Raw genomic sequence first — 20,265 nt, 5'->3', positions numbered from 1 at the left:
GTTTTATTTACTACTTTGTTTGCTGCACTAAATCAAAATACAAAAAAAAAATTAGTTGCTAGTTTTACTTTATTTGCTATCTTGTTTGCTATATCAAAAACACAAAAAAATTAGTTTACTTGCATTTACTTTATCTAGTTTGCTTTATTTACTGTTGCTAAAATGGCCAACGCTGAAAATACTAAGTTGTGTGACTTCACAACCACAAATAATAATGATTTCTTATGCACACCTATTGCTCCACCTGCTACTACAGCAGAATTCTTTGAAATTAAACCTGCTTTACTGAATCTTGTTATGCGAGAGCAATTTTCTGGTGTTAGTTCTGATGATGCTGCTGCCCATCTTAATAATTTTGTTGAATTATGTGAAATGCAAAAATATAAAGATGTAGATGGTGATATTATTAAACTAAAATTGTTCCCTTTCTCATTAGGAGGAAGAGCTAAAGATTGGTTGCTATCTCTGCCTAAGAATAGTATTGATTCATGGACTAAATGCAAGGATGCTTTTATTGGTAGATATTATCCCCCTGCTAAAATTATATCTTTGAGGAGTAGCATAATGAATTTTAAACAATTAGATACTGAACATGTTGCTCAAGCTTGGGAAAGAATGAAATCTCTGGTTAAAAATTGCCCAACCCATGGACTGACTACTTGGATGATCATCCAAACCTTCTATGCAGGACTAAATTTTTCTTCACGAAATTTATTGGATTCAGCTGCTGGAGGTACCTTTATGTCCATCACTCTTGGTGAAGCAACAAAGCTTCTTGATAATATGATGATCAACTACTCTGAATGGCACACGGAAAGAGCTCCACAAGGTAAGAATGTAAATTAATCGAAGAAACCTCTTCCTTGAGTGATAAGATTGATGCTATTATGTCTATGCTTGTGAATGATAGGACTAATATTGATCCTAATAATGTTCCATTAGCTTCATTGGTTGCACAAGAAGAACATGTTGATGTAAACTTCATTAAAAATAATAATTTCAACAACAATGCTTACCGGAACAATTCTAGTAACAACTATAGGCCATATCCTTATAATAATGGCAACGGCTATGGTAATTCTTATGGGAATTTTTACAACAATAATAGGAGTTCACCCCCTGGACTTGAAGCCATGCTTAAGGAATTTATTAGTACACAAACTGCTTTTAACAAATCTGTTGAAGAAAAGCTTGGGAAAATTGATATACTTGCTTCTAAAGTCGATAGTCTTGCTGCTGATGTTGATCTTTTGAAATCAAAAGTTTTGCCTAATGAGAATCATCATAATAAAATTGTTACTACAGCAAATGCCATTCAAGTTAGAATTAATGAGAATATAAGATTAATGGCTGAACTGCGTGCTAGGTGGGATAGAGAAGAAAATGAAAAACTAGCTAAGGAGAAGAATGTAGCTAAAGTTTGGACTATTACCACCACTAGTAATGCTAATGCTACACATGTTGCTGCACCTCCTACTAATACTAATAAAAGAATTGGTGTTAGCAATGTTTCCACTTCTAATGCAAAGCGCGAAAAACTGCCTAAAACTGCTAAAACTGCTGAAACCGCACTGTGATAAAGCTGCTGAAATTTTTTCCAACATTGGGAATGATGATCCCATTGCTTTAGATTATAATGGTTTGAATTTTGATGATTGCCACATCTCTGAAGTTATAAAGTTCTTGCAAAAACTTGCTAAAAGTCCTAATGCTAGTGCTATAAATTTGGCTTTCACGCATCATATTACAAATGCTCTCATAAAAGCTAGAGAAGAGAAACTAGAGCGTGAAGCCTCTATTCCTAAAAAGCTAGAGGATGGTTGGGAGCCCATCATTAAGATGAAGGTTAAAGATTTTGATTGTAATGCTTTATGTGATCTTGGTGCAAGTATTTCTGTTATGCCTAAGAAAATTTATAATATGCTTGACTTGCCACCGCTGAAAAATTGTTATTTGGATGTTAATCTTGCTGATCATTCTACAAAGAAACCTTTGGGTAAGGTTGATAATGTTCGTATTACCGTTAACAATAACCTTGTTCCCGTTGATTTTGTTGTCTTGGATATTGAATGCAATGCATCTTGTCCCATTATATTGGGAAGACCTTTTCTTCGAACTGTTGGTGCTATTATTGATATGAAGGAAGGTAATATAAAATATCAATTTCCTCTCAAGAAAGGTATGGAACACTTCCCTAGAAAGAGAATGAAGGTACCTTTTGATTCTATTATGAGAACAAATTATGATGTTGACACTTCGTCTCTTGATAATACTTGATACACACTTTCTGCGCCTAGCTGAAAGGCGTTAAAGAAAAGCGCTTATGGGAGACAACCCATGTTTTTACCTACAGTACTTTGTTTTTATTTTGTGTCTTGGAAGTTGTATACTACTGTAGCAACCTCTCCTTATCTTAGTTTTGTGTTTTGTTGTGCCAAGTTAAGCCGTTGATAGAAAAGTAAGTACTAGAATTGGATTACTGCACAGTTCCAGATTTCTTTGCTGTCACGAATCTGGGTCCACCTCCCTGTAGGTAGCTCAGAAAATTAAGCCAATTTACGTGCATGATCCTCAGATATGTACGCAACTTTCATTCAATTTGAGCATTTTCATCTGAGCGAGTCTGGTGCCATTTTAAAATTCGTCAATACGAACTGTTCTGTTTTGACAGATTCTGCCTTTTATTTCGCGTTGCCTCTTTTGCTATGTTGGATGAATTTCTTTGATCCACTAATGTCCAGTAGCATTATGCAATGTCCAGAAGTGTTAAGAATGATTGTGTCACCTCTGAATATGTCAATTTATATTGTGCACTAACCCTCTAATGAGTTGTTTCGAGTTTGGTGTGGAGGAAGTTTTCAAGGATCAAGAGAGGAGTATGATGCAACATGATCAAGGAGAGTGAAAGCTCTAAGCTTGGGGATGCCCCGGTGGTTCACCCCTGCATATATCAAGAAGACTCAAGCGTCTAAGCTTGGGGATGCCCAAGGCATCCCCTTCTTCATCGACAACATTATCAGGTTCCTCCCCTGAAACTATATTTTTATTCCATCACATCTTATGTGCTTTTTCTTGGAGCGTCGGTTTGTTTTTGTTTTTTGTTTTGTCTGAATAAAATGGATCCTAGCATTCACTTTATGGGAGAGAGACACGCTCCGCTGTAGCATATGGACAAGTATGTCCTTGGTTTCTACTCATAGTATTCATGGCGAAGTTTCTCCTTCGTTAAATTGTTATATGGTTGGAATTGGAAAATGATACATGTAGTAATTGCTATTAATGTCTTGGGTAATGTGATACTTGATAATTGTTGTGCTCATGATTAAGCTCTTGCATCATATGCTTTGCACCCATTAATGAAGAAATACATAGAGCATGCTAAAATTTGGTTTGCATATTTGGTTTCTCTAAGGTCTAGATAATTTCTAGTATTGAGTTTGAACAACAAGGAAGACGGTGTAGAGTCTTATAATGTTTTCAATATGTCTTTTATGTGAGTTTTGCTGCACCGGTTCATCCTTGTGTTTGTTTCAAATAAGCCTTGCTAGCCTAAACCTTGTATCGAGAGGGAATACTTCTCATGCATCCAAAATACTTGAGCCAACCACTATGCCATTTGTGTCCACCATACCTACCTATACTACATGGTATTTTCCGCCATTCCAAAGTAAATTGCTTGAGTGCTACCTTTAAAATTCCATCATTCACCTTTGCAATATATAGCTCATGGGACAAATAGCTTAAAAACTATTGTGGTATTGAATATGTAATTATGCACTTTGTCTCTTATTAAGTTGCTTGTTGTGCGATAACCATGTTCACTGGGGACGCCATCAACTATTCATTGTTGAATTTCATGTGAGTTGCTATGCATGTCCGTCTTGTCTGAAGTAAGAGAGATCTACCACCATATGGTTAAGCATGCATATGTTAGAGAAGAACATTGGGCCGCTAACTAAAGCTATGATCCATGGTGGAAGTTTCAGTTTTGGACAACAATCCTCAAATCTCAAATGAGAAAATTATTAATTGTTGTTATATGCTTATGCATAAAAGAGGAGTCCATTATTTGTTGTCTATGTTGTCCCGGTATGGATGTCTAAGTTGAAGAATAATCAATAGCGAGAAATCCAATGCGAGCTTTCTCCTTAGACCTTTGTACAGGCGGCATAGAGGTACCCCTTTGTGACACTTGGTAAAAACAGTGCATTGTGATGATCCGGTAGTCCAAGCTAATTAGGACAAGGTGCGGGCACTATTAGTACACTATGCATGAGGCTTGCAACTTATAAGATATAATTTACATGATGCATATGGTTTATTACTACCGTTGACAAAATTGTTTCATGTTTTGAAAATCAAAGCTCTAGCACAAATATAGCAATCGATGCTTTTCCTCTATGGAGGACCATTCTTTTACTTTCAATGTTGAGTCAGTTCACCTATTTCTCTCCACCTCAAGAAGCAAACACTTGTGTGAACTGTGCATTGATTCCTACATACTTGCTTATTGCACTTATTATATTACTCTATGTTGACAATATCCATGAGATATACATGTTACAAGTTGAAAGCAACCGCTGAAACTTAATCTTCTTTTGTGTTGCTTCAATGCCTTTACTTTGAATTATTGCTTTATGAGTTAACTCTTATGCAAGACTTATTGATGCTTGTCTTGAAGTGCTATTCATGAAAAGTCTTTGCTTTATGATTCACTTGTTTACTCATGTCATATACATTGTTTTGATCTCTGCATTCACTACATATGCTTTACAAATAGTATGATCAAGATTATGATGGCATGTCACTCCAGAAATTATCTGTGTTATCGTTTTACCTGCTCGGGACGAGCAGAACTAAGCTTGGGGATGCTGATACGTCTCCGACGTATCGATAATTTCTTATGTTCCATGCCACATTATTGATGTTATCTACATGTTTTATGCACACTTTATGTCATATTCGTGCATTTTACGGAACTAACCTATTAACAAGATGCCGAAGTGCCGATTCTTTGTTTTCTGCTGTTTTTGGTTTCAGAAATCCTAGTAAGGAAATATTCTCGGAATTGGACGAAATCAAAGCCCAGGGGCCTATTTTTCCACGAAGCTTCCAGAAGTCCGAAGGAGAGACGAAGAGGGGCGACGAGGGGGCCACACCCTAGGGCGGCGCGGCCCCCTTGGCCGCGCGGCCCTGTGGTGTGGGGCCCCGTGCCGCCTCTTGACCTGCCCTTCCGCCTACAAATAGCCTCCGTGACGAAACCCCCGCATGCGAGAGCCACGATACGGAAAACCTTCCGCAGACGCCGCCGCCGCCGATCCCATCTCGGGGGATCCAGAGATCGCCTCCGGCACTCGCCGGAGAGGGGAATCATCTCCCGGAGGACTCTACGCCGCCATGGTCGCCTCCGGTGTGATGTGTGAGTAGTCTACCCCTGGACTATGGGTCCATAGCAGTAGCTAGATGGTTGTCTTCTCCCCATTGTGCTATCATTGTCGGATCTTGTGAGCTGCCTAACATGATCAAGATCATCTATCTGTAATTCTATATGTTGCGTTTGTTGGGATCCGATGAATAGAGAATACTTGTTATGTTGATTATCAAAGTTATGCTTATGTGTTGTTTATGATCTTGCATGCTCTCCATTACTAGTAGATGCTCTGGCCAAGTAGATGCTTGTAACTCCAAGAGGGAGTACTTATGCTCGATAGTGGGTTCATGCCTGCATTGACACCTGGGACAGTGACAGAAAGTTCTAAGGTTGTGTTGTGTTGTTGCCACTAGGGATAAAACATTGATGCTATGTCTAAGGATGTAGTTGTTGATTACATTACGCACCATACTTAATGCAATTGTCTGTTGCTCTGCAACTTAATACTGGAGGGGGTTCGGATGATAACCTGAAGGTGGACTTTTTAGGCATAGATGCATGCTGGATGGCGGTCTATGTACTTTGTCGTAATGCCCAATTAAATCTCACTATACTCATCATGATATGTATGTGCATGGTCATGCTCTCTTTATTTGTCAATTGCCCAACTGTAATTTGTTCACCCAACATGCTGTTTGTCTTATGGGAGAGACACCTCTAGTGAACTGTGGACCCCGGTCAAATTCTCTTTACTGAAATACAACCTACTGCAATACTTGTTCTACTGTTTTCTGCAAACAATCATCTTCCACACAATACGGTTAATCCTTTGTTACAGCAAGCCGGTGAGATTGACAACCTCACTGTTTCGTTGGGGCAAAGTACTTTGGTTGTGTTGTGCAGGTTCCACGTTGGCGCCGGAATCCCTGGTGTTGCGCCGCACTATATCTCGCCGCCATCAACCTTCAACGTGCTTCTTGACTCCTACTGGTCCGATTAAACCTTGGTTTCTTACTGAGGGAAACTTGCCGCTGTGCGCATCACACCTTCCTCTTGGGGTTCCCAACGGACGTGCCAACCACACGCATCAGCCGCCGAAGCGATGCCCTCGATGCAGGTTCGCTGCCAGGCGGACCCGGTGGAGACGCGAGCGGACACTTTGCGCTTCCGCGCAGCGTCCGCAGAGACGTAAACCTGCCGCAAATATGCGCCGGGTTTTCGCAATAGATGACCCGGTCACTTTGTGTCACGCCGCTGGAGGTGGTGCCAGACGCATTTTCAAATCACAGCGGACGCAAACGGTCGGCGTCGGAGATGCCCTTATGAGCTGCAATCCATATTTCTCAAATACAGTTATGAGCAACATAAATTGTGTATTGTCTGACGAAACTGAATCTATCCAGTCGCCGATTTTGTCTGGGCAAAGAAAAGGCTACGAGCGAAACACTGTTGTGTAGGTCTTGGCTTGGCGGCGCTGGAATGGACCGCCGCCGCAGCACGCGACTCCGTTCCCAAATCCGCGCAAGTGAGGACGGGGCCGGAGCCGGAGCCGGAGCCGGACTCGACCGCCGCCGCAGCCCGCGCCTCCATCCCCGAACCCAGGCGAGCGAGGACGGGGCTGGACTGGCCCGCCGCCGCAGCCCGCGCCTCCATCCCCAAATCCGCGCGAGCGAGGAGGGCGCCTCCTCCATGACCAGCCGCCGCGCTTCGCCCGCCTCCCTGCCGGACGACGACGACATCCTGCGGGAGATCCTCCTCCGCCTCCCGCCTACGCCGTCCTCGCTCGCCCGCGCCTCCGCGGTCTGCACGCGCTGGCGGGGCCTCCTCGCCGACCCCAAGTTCCACCGCCAGCTCTGCGCGCGCCACCGAAACCCGCCGCTCCTCGGCTCCTTCGTGCCCAACGACGACGACGGCCAGCGCATCGTGTTCGCGCCCATGCTCGACCCTCCCGACCGCATCCCACCTCCGCGGTTCGACCTCGGGCGCTGCGGCCACAACACGGACGTGCTCGGCTGCCGCCACGGCCGCGTCCTCGTCAAAACCCGGGTGTGGGACGCGGACGGTGGCCTTCCCAGCCGCGTCATCGTCTGCGACCCCATCACCGGCGACCAGCGCACGGTGGCCTTCCCGCCTGACCTCGGCCGGGTCTCCGTCAACGGGGCGGTGCTCTGCGCCGCCGCCGAGTCCGACCCTGGCCACATGCATGGCAGTTGCCACTCCAGCCCCTTCAAGCTGGTCCTGGTCACCATGTACAGAAGGCACCCGAACCGACTCCTCGCCTGCGTATACTCCTCCAACACCGGCCTATGGGGCGATCTCATCTCATCGGAGTCTCCATCCGACATCCATGGTAAACCCGCCGTCCTCATTGGCAATCGTCTCTACTGGCTGTCCGTGATCAACGGCAGCATACTCGAGTTCGATCTGGACGAGAACAGAATAGCTGTGATGATGGGGCCTCCTGTTACCCATGACGAACGCTGCATAAACCATCAGATCATCAAGGCTGAGAATGGCGCCGTTGGCTACGCCATGCTGGTTTATCCTTCTCTCATAATGTGGAAGAGAGACGTCGATGCTCATGGCGTTACCACGTGGGTGCCGTGGAAGATCATTGGAATGGATACCACTCCTGGACACCCTCCTCGGACCGAAAGAAGGGACAGAATTCAGGGTTATGATGAGGATACTGATGTAGTGCTTTTACATGTGAATGGCACCGTCTACATGCTTGACCTTAAGTCGTTGCAATCTACTATGCTTTCTGGACCCTTGATTCATATCGGCGCCTATCATCCTCTCAGGTGTTTCTATACGCCAGGTAATTGCTCATCGTTAGTTAGTGCTTATTGTATTGTGGGGGTAGCCCAAATTATACTTCATACACACTAGCTAACAGCATAAGCTTAATCAGCAGTTTTCTCTTAGCTTAACTTATAACTGTATGGTATGGTATCATTGGCTGTATTCATTCATGGTAGATCTAGCTCAAATGCCAAATGATTAAAAGATGTAAAATCAAATGTCAATTAAACAAATTGGTTGGCATGTTTGGAATCTCAATGCTAGTTGTATTATTTTATCCGTTACATGTATAAGGTCTAATCTTGCTATTACCTTCTGAAACAATTGTTTTCTTTGCCACTTGATGAAGATCCAGAATACTAATTGCTTTTCTTGTCTTGAGTTAGGCTCCATGTATTTTAAATCGAATGCCCAAGTGTTTTGTTGTTAGAGTTTAGTAGCGTGGTGGTCATGTTTTAATTTTGTCTGCCTGGCATGAAGAGGGATACTAGTTTATATGAGAAAATTCTAGAGTCCCTTATTTCTTATAAGCTAGCTAGCTATAATACTTTCAGGAGTATGGCTTGCATTTAATGTAGTTTTGTTTTCCATTTCTAGCATCAAAGGTGAGCTATAAATCATCTATAATTATAATTATGAGTTTAAAAAGTGAGTTGTTTGGCTCAAGTTTTATTTGTCAGCTCATTTGTGTAACTTATGCTTCTTGGAACAGTCATTCGCGAAGGTCATGAAGTGTACGATCCATAGGATGAATGTCTGGTTTGATGTGCTAATGTGCTGAAATGGTTCTTAAGGTAAGAAGACCTTCTGGATATTGTTTGTGAGATTTCGTATGTTTGATTCTTTTCTGTTTTGGGGGAAACTATGTGGTCGCCAGCTAGGCGCATGCACCCTCAAACTGCTTTCATCGGACAATGGGGATTCACACATGTGAATGACACAGTAGAACAAGTAAAATGATGGTGATTCACATATTATCCTAATGTGTTACATGGTGTTGATGTTGGAGTAACCTCACGCCTAGGCCATGCCCAGAGTTCTCCCTTAGTATGGCTGTTTCATAATCGATAGATGAAAGAAATATCTCAGTACCCTGTTTTTTACTACAAACAGCAGTCACATCATCGATATATAGATTTATTCTGTTGTCAATTAAGTAACTTGGTTGGCATGTTTGGAACCTCAATGCTAGTTGTATTATTTTATCCGTTACATGTATAGGCTTTAATCTTGCTATTACCTTCTGAAACAATTGTTTTCTTTGCCACTTGATGAAGATCCACAATACTATTTGCTTTTCCCTCAGTAAGAAACCAAGGTTATCGAACCAGTAGGAGATGAATGCCACATGAAGGTTGTTGGTGAAGGAGTGTAGTGCGACGCATCACCAGGGATTCCGGCGCCAACGTGGAACCTGCACAACACAATAAAAATACTTTGCCCCAACTTAACAGTGAGGTTATCAATCTCACCGGCTTGTTGTAAACAAAGGATTAAACGTATGGTGTGGAGAATGATGTTTGCTTGCAAAGAACAACATAGAACAATGATTGAAGTAGGTTGTATTTCAGATGTAAAAAAATGGACCGGGGTCCACAGTTCACTAGTGGTGTCTCTCTAATAAGATAAATAACATGTTGGGTGAACAAATTACAGTTGGGCAATTGACAAATAGAGAGGGCATAACAATGCACATGCATATCATGATGACTACTATGAGATTTACTTAGGGCATTACGACAAAGAACATAGACCGCTATCCAGCATGCATCTATGCCTAAAAAGTCCACCTTCGGGTTAGCATCCGCACCCCTTCCAGTATTAAGTTGCAAACAACAGACAATTGCATTAAGTACTGTGCGTAATGTAAACAATACAAATATTCTTAGACAAAGCATTGATGTTTTATCCCTAGTGGCAACAGCACATCCATAACCTTATAACTTTCTGTCACTGTCCCAGATTCAATGGAGGCATGAACCCACTATCGAGCATAAATACCCCTCTTGGAGTTACAAGTATCAACTTGGCCAGAGCCTCTACTAGCAACGGAGAGCATGCAAGATCATAAACAACACATTTATGATAGATCGATAATCAACTTGACATAGTATTCCATATTCATCGGATCCCAACAAACACAACATGTAGCATTACAAATAGATGATCTTGATCATGATAGGCAGCTCACAAGATCTAAACATGATAGCACAAGAGGAGAAGACAACCATCTAGCTACTGCTATGGACCCATAGTCCAAGGATGAACTACTCACGCATCAGTCCGGAGGCGGGCATGGTGATGTAGAGCCCTCCGGTGATGATTCCCCTCTCCGGCAGGGTGCCGGAGGCGATCTTCAGAACCCCCCGAGATGGGGTTGACGGCGGTGGCATCTCAGTAACTTTTCTCGTATCGTGGCTCTCGATACTAGGGTTTTCGCGACGGAAGGATTATATAGGCGAAGGGGCAGAGTCGGGGGACGCCCGAGGGGCCCACCCCATATGGCGGCGTGGCCAGGGGTGGGGCCGTGCCCCCCTATGGTGTGGCCGCCTCGTGGCCCCTCTTCGTCTCCTCTTCGGTGTTCTGGAAGACTCCGTGGAAAATAAGACTGTGGGTTTTTGTTTCGTCCAATTCCGAGAATATTTCCTGTGTAGGATTTCTGAAACAAAAAACAGCAGAAAACAGGAACTGGCGCTTCGGCATCTTGTTAATAGGTTAGTGCCGGAAAATGCATAAAAATGATATAAAGTGTATATAAAACATGTGAGTATTGTCATAAAACTAGCATGGAACATAAGAAATTATCGATACGTTTGAGACGTATCAAGCATCCCCAAGCTTAGTTCCTACTCGCCCTCGAGTAGGTAAACGATAAAAAGGATAATTTCAGAAGTGACATGCTACCATCATTATCTTGATCAATACTATTGTAAAGCATATGAGATGAATGAAGTGATTCAAAGCAATGGTCTATAGTTTGTTTACAAATAGATAATGACTAAACAACTGAATCATATAGCAAAGACTTTTCATGAATAGTACTTTCAAGACGAGCATCAACAAGTCTTGCATAAGAGTTAACTCATAAAGCAATATATTCTTAATAGAAGGTTTTGAAGCAACACAAAGGAAGATTTAAGTTCCAGCAGTTGCTTTCAAATTTCAACATGTATATCTCATGAATAATTGTAAACACAAAGTAATATGATGAGTGCAAATAAGCAAGTATGTAAGAATCAATGCACAAAGTTGACACAAGTGTTTGCTTCTAAGATAGAAAGAAGTAGGTAAACTGACTCAACATAAAGTAAAAGAAAGACCCTTCGCAGAGGGAAGCAGGGATTACTCATGTGCTAGAGCTTTTTATTTTGAAAACATGGAAACAATTTTGTCAACGGTAGTAATAATTCATATGTGTTATGCATAAAACCTCATAGGAAGTTGCAAGCCTCATGCATCGAATACTAATAGTGCCCGCTCCTTGTCCTAATTAGCTCGGATTTCCATGGATTATCATTGCATTACATATGTTTTTACCAAGTGTCACAAAGGGGTACCTCTATGCCACCTGTACAAAGGTCCAAGGAGATAGATCGCATTTGATCTCTCAATTTTGATAGGTCTCAACTTGAGGACATCCATACCAGGACAACATAGAAAACAGATGACGGACTCCTCTTTTATGCTTTAACCATTCAACAACAGATAATATTCTCATAAATGGTACAAAGAGTTCAACGAGAACGGAGCCAGTGAAGATGATGCCATCGACACGGCGATGAACGTGCAGTTCATGGATGACGTGGAGCAGGAGGCAGCGGATGAGCGGGAGGCCCATGTGGAATTCTACGCGGAGCAGCAACAACGGCGGGAGGCGGCGGCCGCGGGGAGTCGAGCGACAACGACGACGAATGGAGCGGGCCTGACCCGGAGGACAAGGGGGTGGGGCAGAGGGCCATCCTCCCGTCCTTCGAGACGCTAAATAAGGCTAAGGATGAGGCTAACGAGGCGCTGCATTAGCGGCTCCTGGAGGACGCGGCGGCTCACCGAGCTCTGGCGAGCGTGCAGCGAAGGGAGCCGGCGACAACGAAGCAGAAGAGTGAGGGAGTCAACAACGGGGCAGGGCCATCAAGCGTCCCTAGGGACACCAAGTAGGCTAGGGCGATCACCTAGCAGACTTCATTCAAAGTTTTAAAATATAATCAAATTTGAATAAAAATAACTTTTATTTATTATCAATTTACATGGTTTGGGGCTGTTTGGAGGACGCGGCTGGAAACGGACGCTCCCTAAAAGCAACATCACTTGCGGCATCCCTGGCCGGAGCCCGACGCCCTCCCGCCGCTGCATCCTGAGCCAGAAGCTCTCCACGGTGTCGCTGCTCTCGACGTCGGAAACGGCGACGGTCACGACGTTCGGCCTGTGCGTGCAGCGCACGAACAGCTGCATCCTGGTCTCCACGAGCTGGATGGTGGACGAGTCGGTGACGCCGTGCTCGGCCAGCGTCGTGCCATCGTCGTCTGGCAGGGCCGAGCAGGCGAACAGGAGGCGCTGCCGGAGCGGAGGGATCCGCTCCATGCGGTGGAGCCTCGCCTTGACGGTCGCCACCGTGTCATCCCTACAGACCTCTAAGGCGACGACCTTTAGCGCGATGGGGGCACGGTAGTTCTGGTGCGCGTCGCGGGGCCTAGGGAGGGTGACGAAGACCGTCATCTTCTCCGTCTTGTTCTGATCTTCCTCGTTGATTTGGGCTGCCATGGCTGTTGCGAGGTTTGCCTTGGATCGATGGTGCACGCAGCGGCACCGTATGGCCTTTTTTCAGATCGCGTAGGCGTAGATCTAAGACGTACGGTTCTTTTTCACAGTTTCAGGGTTTCGTGTTCCACATCGTGATCGATGGCTGGCTGGCTGACTCCGTTATTAGGTTTTGCCTCCGCATTTCTTGGTTATATATTTGAGAAATACTTTGGTTAGATGGAAGGAAACGTGCTGCGCGAGAACTAATCACGGATATGTATGCACGCACGCAAGATAGTTTCAGGGGATGCATCCAATGCAGCCAATTCGAATTTGCATCCGATTACTACGGAATAGTTTACTACTGTAACTGATAATTCCCTATTTCTAGATATGAGCCATATAGTTTTTTGAGAAAAATTTAAAATATAAAGTTTACTGCGTTGCCCTACTTGTATGGACAATATTTTTAGAAATTTGATTATGTTTTCTTATGTTATGCCCTAGCTAGAAAGGATTTGTCTGTCCGTGTGCATGTTCTGTAGAAGTGAGGAATGGGGATCTTCACGAAGGATGGAAGAGGCCAAGTAAATCAAAGCAAGAGCGATGTCCCAGTCCTCAATGTGATGGATGTCGCCGCCATCAGTCCCACCACTATCGAATCTTTGCCCCGTAGCCCCGCCGGTGCGGTGGACATCGCCGGCCGCCGCCACCACCATTGAAGAGCCCTTGCCCAGTTGCCCGCCGCTGCAGTGTACATCGCCGGCCGCCACCACCACCATCAAAGAGTCCTTGCTCGCCAGTGCGGCGAACATCGTCGGCCGCCGCCACCCGATGAACCATTGGACCTCCGCGTCATGATGGAGGATGTCGACGGACGGACGTGCGTATGTACCAGATATGTATTAAGATGATAATTTGCGACTTTTTTTTACCTGGAAAGGGACAGGTGGGAGAGGAAAGGAAGCGGAACCCTTGGATGATTAGTGAATGGTCCCGCCGCACTGATGGGCGCATGAGCAGGCCGCAGGCAAGCCTCGTCCGACATGGTTAACGTGGGATGTGATTGTTTGCTTGACTGTAGCGAGTTGATTGATACATAATAAATATGTTTCCTATATTTCCTGCTAACGTACATAGGATTGATACGAAGTTTGATGGGTGATTTTGAGATGATGAACGGCCGGGATCTTCCGAATGTTTGATGTTAAAGTGACACCATCCCCAACTCCAATACAATAGTAAAGAGAAGAGATGGGCGATTTTGAGATGATGAACGCTGGGATCTTCCGAATGTTTGATGTTAAAGTGACACCATCCCCAACTCCAATACAATAGTAAAGAGCGTACTATTACACATTAGTTTCTACTGAAAACAAGGTTAGGGCTAAATTTGATTCGCAAAAGAAAAGATTCTCGTGCACCAGGTGTGTATTCCTGGTATTCCTGGAAATTTATCTTTCCATCTAAACCAAGGTATTCCTGGGAACAGAGTTCGGCCGGCCGGCCGTCGATCACGGACTGAACATAAAAACCTGGATCGATATCTCCTATCGGGCCGTCGTCTTAGATCTACGTACCCGATCTAAAAAGGCCACGCGCGGTGCCGCACCATCCAAGCAAACCTTGTAACAGCCGCCATGGCAGCTGCCCAAGTCAATGAGGAAGAGAACGAGAAGAAGAAGATGACGGTCTTGGTCACCCTCCCTAGGCCATGCCGTCCAGACTATGCTCCGGACGCCCTAAAGGTCGTCGCCCTAGAGGTCTCTAGCGACGACACGGTGGCGAGCGTCAAGGCAACGCTCCAGGACATGGTGGAGATCCCGCCGTCGCGGCAACGCCTCGTGTGCGCCTGCTCGGCTCTGCCGGACGACGACGACACGACGCTGGCCGAGCACGGCGTCGTCCACTCGTCCACGATCACTCTCGTGGAGACGAAGATGCAGGTGTTCGTGAAGAGGTCATACGGCAGCACGATGACCATCTCCGGCGTAGAGACCAATGACACTGTCGAGAGCTTCCGGCTCAGGGTGCAGGACCGAAGTGGTGGGATCCGGCCGGCGTGGCAGCGGCTGCTCTGCAGCGGCAGTAAACAGATGGAGGACGGCCACACGCTCGCGGACTACGGCGTGCGGAACGACACAACTCTGCAGCTTTTGTTGCGCTGGATGGTCAATTTGCGGACAAGGAAGGTCGAGCTGGACATCGATGTTAGGGACACGGTGGGCAGAATCAAGGAACGGGTGGAGGAGGAGGAAGGTGTTCCGGTGGAGTGCCAGAGGGTCTTCTTGCGCGGCAAGGAGCTGGACGACGGCCGCATGCTCGCCCACTACAACGTCTTCGAGGAGGGCACTTTTGTGAAGATTGAGTGTCGGCGGCTGGAGGGAGCTGCACCAACCAATACGACGGCAAAGGGTGAGGGAGATGAACGGGTGACGGTCAAGGAAACGGTTAAGAGACGCTCCAATGTCACTGGCCTGGGGAAAAAGAACAAGGATATCCCGGCCCTGCAGTGGAGGCGTTTCAGTGTCGATCTTTTAGGCCCAGAGCTAGCGCGGATCTATCCTTCGTCTTGTGACTTGGATCCTGTTTGTTAGATCACTTGATTTAGGGGTTCACCTTAGTATTAACCATGCATGAAAATCTCTTATAAGGCCTTACTCGAGTTCCAAAAGGGAATATACAAACAATTGGGCACAAAGGAACGACAAAGACAAAGCTACTTAAGTTTGGCACTCGGTTTTAGGAAGGCCAAATTCTTTAACACAGTGCAAGATTTCTCGCGGAAGGGAGTGTGTAGAATGGACATATGCTGTAAAAGAAAGTGCAGTATCTATAGGTATGCTCCAAGAACAGGCATGAGTTTTACTGGTTTGCTAAAGTAACTGTTGTAAGAGTATCTCTAGAACAGCTCAAGACCTTTCTTGTTCCTTGCTCCCAGCAAAAGAAGCTGCTTCTTAAGTGGATTTATCCGGGACTGATACTCTTTTCCGAACTAATAACCAATGATTTCCATTTTGACCAATGGATACAGCTCATGGTAAGACAACATATGGCTTCTTCCTTGAGGGAATGTTCTAGCCGCCTCCAGCCCATATATCTCTGAACCGAAAACGCCGAGTTCGGTCTCCCGAACTATTGAGTTTAGATCCTTTTGTCACGGAGCAGATCAGAAATCGAAATCGTGAACTGAAAAAGCGAAAATCAAACGTCGTAGGAAAATCAAACTAGCGATCTTGCGAAATTGAACCCATTTTGCTCCGATCAAGCTTCATTCGTCAATAATTTACATTAAACTAGCCAAAAAACAGGGCATATCGAGCTACATTCAATAATTTGAGACCTAAACTAATAGATTATGCCCCGGATTGTCACCTGGGCGCTTCCCGTCGGCGGTGGAGGGTTTTTCCTCGCCGGCGACTCCTACGCGACGATGAGCGCCGCCACCTCCGCCGAGCTCCCGCAGGCTACAGGCGGCCCGTCAGCGTCATCGTCGTCATTGCCATCGGCGGGCTACGAGCCGGCGGGGGGGGGGGGGGGGGCTCGGCTTCTCCTTCTTCGCGCGCCTCCTCGCGCGCGCCCGCCTCGCGCGGTCTGCCTCCAACCGTACACCCGGCGGACGCGGTGGTTCCTTCCCGCCGCCGATTCGGCCCCCTCCCCTACCTACGCGTCTTAAGCGCCCCATTGCGGACGAAGGGGTGGTGGCGAAAGCGGCAGAGCGGCGTCAGAGGTGGCAGAATGGCTCGCCGGAGAGGAGGTAGGTGGCGGCGGAGGGAGTGAAAGCGGCGGAGGGGAGTAGGGTTTGGAAATCGAACTCCCCTCCGCGGCCCCTTTTAATACGGGGCGGCCGCTGAGTTTATCGGGCCCCCGAACTCGTTTTACGGGCCATACCGCGAATTCGGGCTCTGTTCTGGCCCACTCTCGGCCTAAACCCGTATAGTCGCCGGAATTTTTCGGTTTCAGCTAGTTTTACAGTGTTAGAGTTGCTCTAAGCATATATATAGCTAGGGGCCCTACTTTATCTTCCTAGTCCAAGGCCGCCTGACAAGGGATTAACTTGTCAATGCCTACGGGTTGTAGACTAGGGTTTAGTTGGAAGTAGAGGGCAAGTAGATCTCGAAGGTTTCAGCCGAAAAGTACTCGACGATATGAAAACTAAGGTTTGCGAGACAATGATTCGATGCTTTCTTTGTCCCTCGACTCCCCCTTATATAAGAGGTGGAGCCGAGGGATTCGTATTGTGCAAGTTACAGAGTCCGAGAGGGTTTTCAACTCATCCCGCAAGATTACAAATATTATCTCCTAATACAACTCTAGCTTTCCTTAATAACAAATTGGGCTTCCGATTCTTCTTATTCTCCGAGTCGTGGGCCTTCAGTAAACTCCGGGTACTATCTTCGGCAGGCCCATTAGGGGTGCCTATGTCAGTAGCCCCCGAGATTTTGCTTGAATCGTAGAGTCAGGGAAAATCTCCACTGTTTATATTTACTCGACAACTTTAAACTTCTCTATATTTGTCCATACGAATTTCTATATTGTACAGGGATAATGGTAATTGTGGCTAGTTCATCTGACGGATCAGGTACTAGTTAACTGCTTTAGTGGCAATCCGCAAAAACCTACTTCAAGATCACGTCACTGGACATGATCTCGGGATACTGGTGTAAACTTAGACAGGTGCCGCTTAAGGTCTTACCATTCTGTCGAGTCCCAGTCATATTTATCGGGTACCTAACGCATCCGTTAGGATTTTTCTTCGTATCTGTTGATACGGATAAAAGTAGCGAACCGACATCAGAGACGGCGCCACGCCACACAGAACGGATCTGGGGTCTTACCTTCGCAAAGTTTTGCGGCATTCAGAAATTGTTCGCAACTTTGGCGTTCTGAGAATATATTGTCGAGTGCTTATTCGGCTGTTGGAATGGCACATTTTATTGAGTCAACGGATGACTTATATTGACCTCCCGATGGGAGTATATGTAGAGTTACTTATAACTCGAAATATACTCTCTTGTTCTTCTATCTTTCTTCTTTTCTCTTTCTTCTTCTGTTTTTTTTATAATTTCATCGGGCACGCGAACAGCGTTCCCGATGGGAGTAGCCCCCGAGGCTACAACCAAGGACTTGTGCTTGGGTGTAGGCTCCACGCCTTATGCCGCTATATTTTCTTTCTCTCCCGAAATTTTCAAATCTCTCGGGTGTGCGAACAGCGCTCCCGATGGGAGTAGCCCCCGAGGCTATGAGCAAATACTTGTATTTGATCATAGGCTCACACCATTTCTATTTTTTCTTTCTCGAACTTTTCATTTTTCCCAAAGTAGCCCCCGAGCAATTGATCAAAAACTTGTATTTGATCAAAGGCTCTCTAATATCTTTTGATGTCGCCTTTTTATGAAACTGTTGAGTCGAATATTTCTCTTGCTGAAGTGACATCATTGCTGACGATAGCCACGACCGCTGTTCCTGGAAATCGCGAGATGTTCTCTCTCGCTGCCTTGCGGGCCCAAGTTACGCATCATATTGACACGTCGTGCAAGTGGGGGGCACACGTCCTCCGCTTTTCCTGGCGCACGCACTGTAACGCCTGTAGGGTGAAATTACTTTTTTACCCCTGTTCCACGTGTACATCATCTGCCGCACACTTTTTCCATCCAACGGTACGCCGCCTCAATATGATGCCCTATCTTTTTCTGTTTTTCATTTTCCTGTTCCTTCTGAAGTTTGTCGCCACAGTAGCTTTGGCGACAAGTGTCGTAGTAATTCTTTTGAAGACTCCTTCTGTAATATCTGTGTAAATGTCCCGAAGATCAATGGAATTATATTTTGCGTGACCATTGATACTGAAATTTTCTTTTCCAGTTGATATTTGATAACTACTCCGCAAATCCTCATCCTGCTGATACTTTTCCTGCTTCCTCCTTCTCAAAGAAGACACTTGTCGATGATGACCTTATTGAGGGTTCTTCAAGCAAACACTCCTCGCAAAATTTACAAGAACTTCGCCAACAACTTCAGTCCATGAAAAAGCAAACTCTTGCGATGATGGAGCAATCCCGCAAAGCATCCGAAAGAGAGAAAATTGCCCTTCAACAAGCTAAAGAGGCCATAACTGCCAAGGAAGCTGCTATTTCGGAAGCTGAAAAAGCAACTACTCGGGAAAATAGTATGCTCGAGCTAATGACTGAAGCTAGTGTGGATATGTTGGGTATGCTTTTTTCAACCCAGAACATCTTCTGTCTTTGCTGTACCCCCCTTTTTTTGAATGTCCTGTTCTTTCGCTTGATAGGTTCTGTTCTCGACACTGCTGCTGAAGATGAAAGGGTTAATGTAAGAACGAACCTCCTCGTTAACCTTTCACTTAACCATGGCTGTCTATTCTGGGCCACTCCTGAGCGGACCCAACAGATTGTCAGGTTCCAAGACCGTGCGTGTCAGGTTCGCGAATTCCTTAACTTCTGCACGAGAACCTTGACCCTTGTTTACAAGACTATGTTTCCGCGAGATGAAGCTCCCGATACTCTTCTTGGATTGATGGAAAAGTTTCGAGATGCTACTCGGATTCATAATTTTGTACGAGCTCAATTGACTGCTGGAGCAAGATTCGCCATGATCATGATACATATTTGCCATCCAAAACTAGATCTGACGAAGATTGTTCCTGACTGCCTGGCCAAGAAATCGCGATGAAAGAATAACGTCGACGAAATCAATGAGATGGTGACTCCTGTGGCCGAAGCGATGATGGATGAACTTCTTCGGATGGATTCTGAATTCTTTGTCAAGGGGAGCTATGCTGAGCATAAAACAACTGCTGCAAATAACAAAGGTTTATCCATAAATAGTATATTAGGCCTTGACTGAGTTGTACTATATTGCAAAAAGTTATGTCTATATTTTTGTCGAATTCTTTGTATTGATGAAGTTGTCTATATTGCGAAGTGTAATCTATATTGCGAAGCCCCCGAGCCTTTGGCTGGAGCTTATACTATTTTGTCTTCTCGAAGAGTTTACTGTTTTGCGAGAATATATGTATTTTGCTGTCGTGGGTTATGAACCCCCGAGCCTGTCGAAGAAAAAGGATGTATATCATCACTATCTTTTATTATATTGTAGCACCGCGAGACCGCGTCATTAGAAACCTTTCCAGCCCCACTCGGTGCCCTGAAAAGGAAAAGAGTGCGTCTGAAAACTCGGGGGCGTTTCAGTACATTGTATTTTTACAAAGGAGGACTATATTTTGGCTCTAAGCGTAGAACCGCCTGAGCTGCGCCACGTTCCAGGGGTTTTTCTCGGGAACCCCTGTCTTCTTGTCCTTGATCCTGTACGCTCCTCCTTCGATTACTTTTGTG

General features: G+C 45.4%; 1 protein-coding gene across 1 annotated transcript; it reads left to right on the top strand.

The window, feature by feature from the left end:
• Nucleotides 1-6,797: 6,797 nt before the first annotated feature.
• LOC139829790 (uncharacterized) lies at nucleotides 6,798-9,026 on the top strand. Its single transcript, XM_071824552.1, has 2 exons — nucleotides 6,798-8,192; nucleotides 8,889-9,026. Exons 1-2 carry the CDS (start codon nucleotides 6,851-6,853, stop codon nucleotides 8,921-8,923), a joined length of 1,377 nt encoding a protein of 458 aa, XP_071680653.1. The 5' UTR covers nucleotides 6,798-6,850; the 3' UTR covers nucleotides 8,924-9,026.
• The last annotated feature ends 11,239 nt before the right edge of the window (nucleotides 9,027-20,265 follow it).

Source organism: Lolium perenne, chromosome 7 (assembly GCF_019359855.2).
Source record: "Lolium perenne isolate Kyuss_39 chromosome 7, Kyuss_2.0, whole genome shotgun sequence".
NCBI classification, from domain to species: domain Eukaryota; kingdom Viridiplantae; phylum Streptophyta; class Magnoliopsida; order Poales; family Poaceae; genus Lolium; species Lolium perenne.
This window is presented reverse-complemented; position numbering and strand designations above follow the sequence as displayed.

What these genes read in the sequence shown, in the direction of transcription:
- LOC139829790 (XM_071824552.1), top strand. Translation starts at nt 6,851, where the DNA reads ATGGACCGCCGCCGCAGCACGCGACTCCGTTCCCAAATCCGCGCAAGT. An exon ending in CAGGTGTTTCTATACGCCAG is followed by an intron (nt 8,193 to 8,888) that starts GTAATTGCTCAT and finishes TTCTTGGAACAG; the next exon opens with TCATTCGCGAAGGTCATGAA.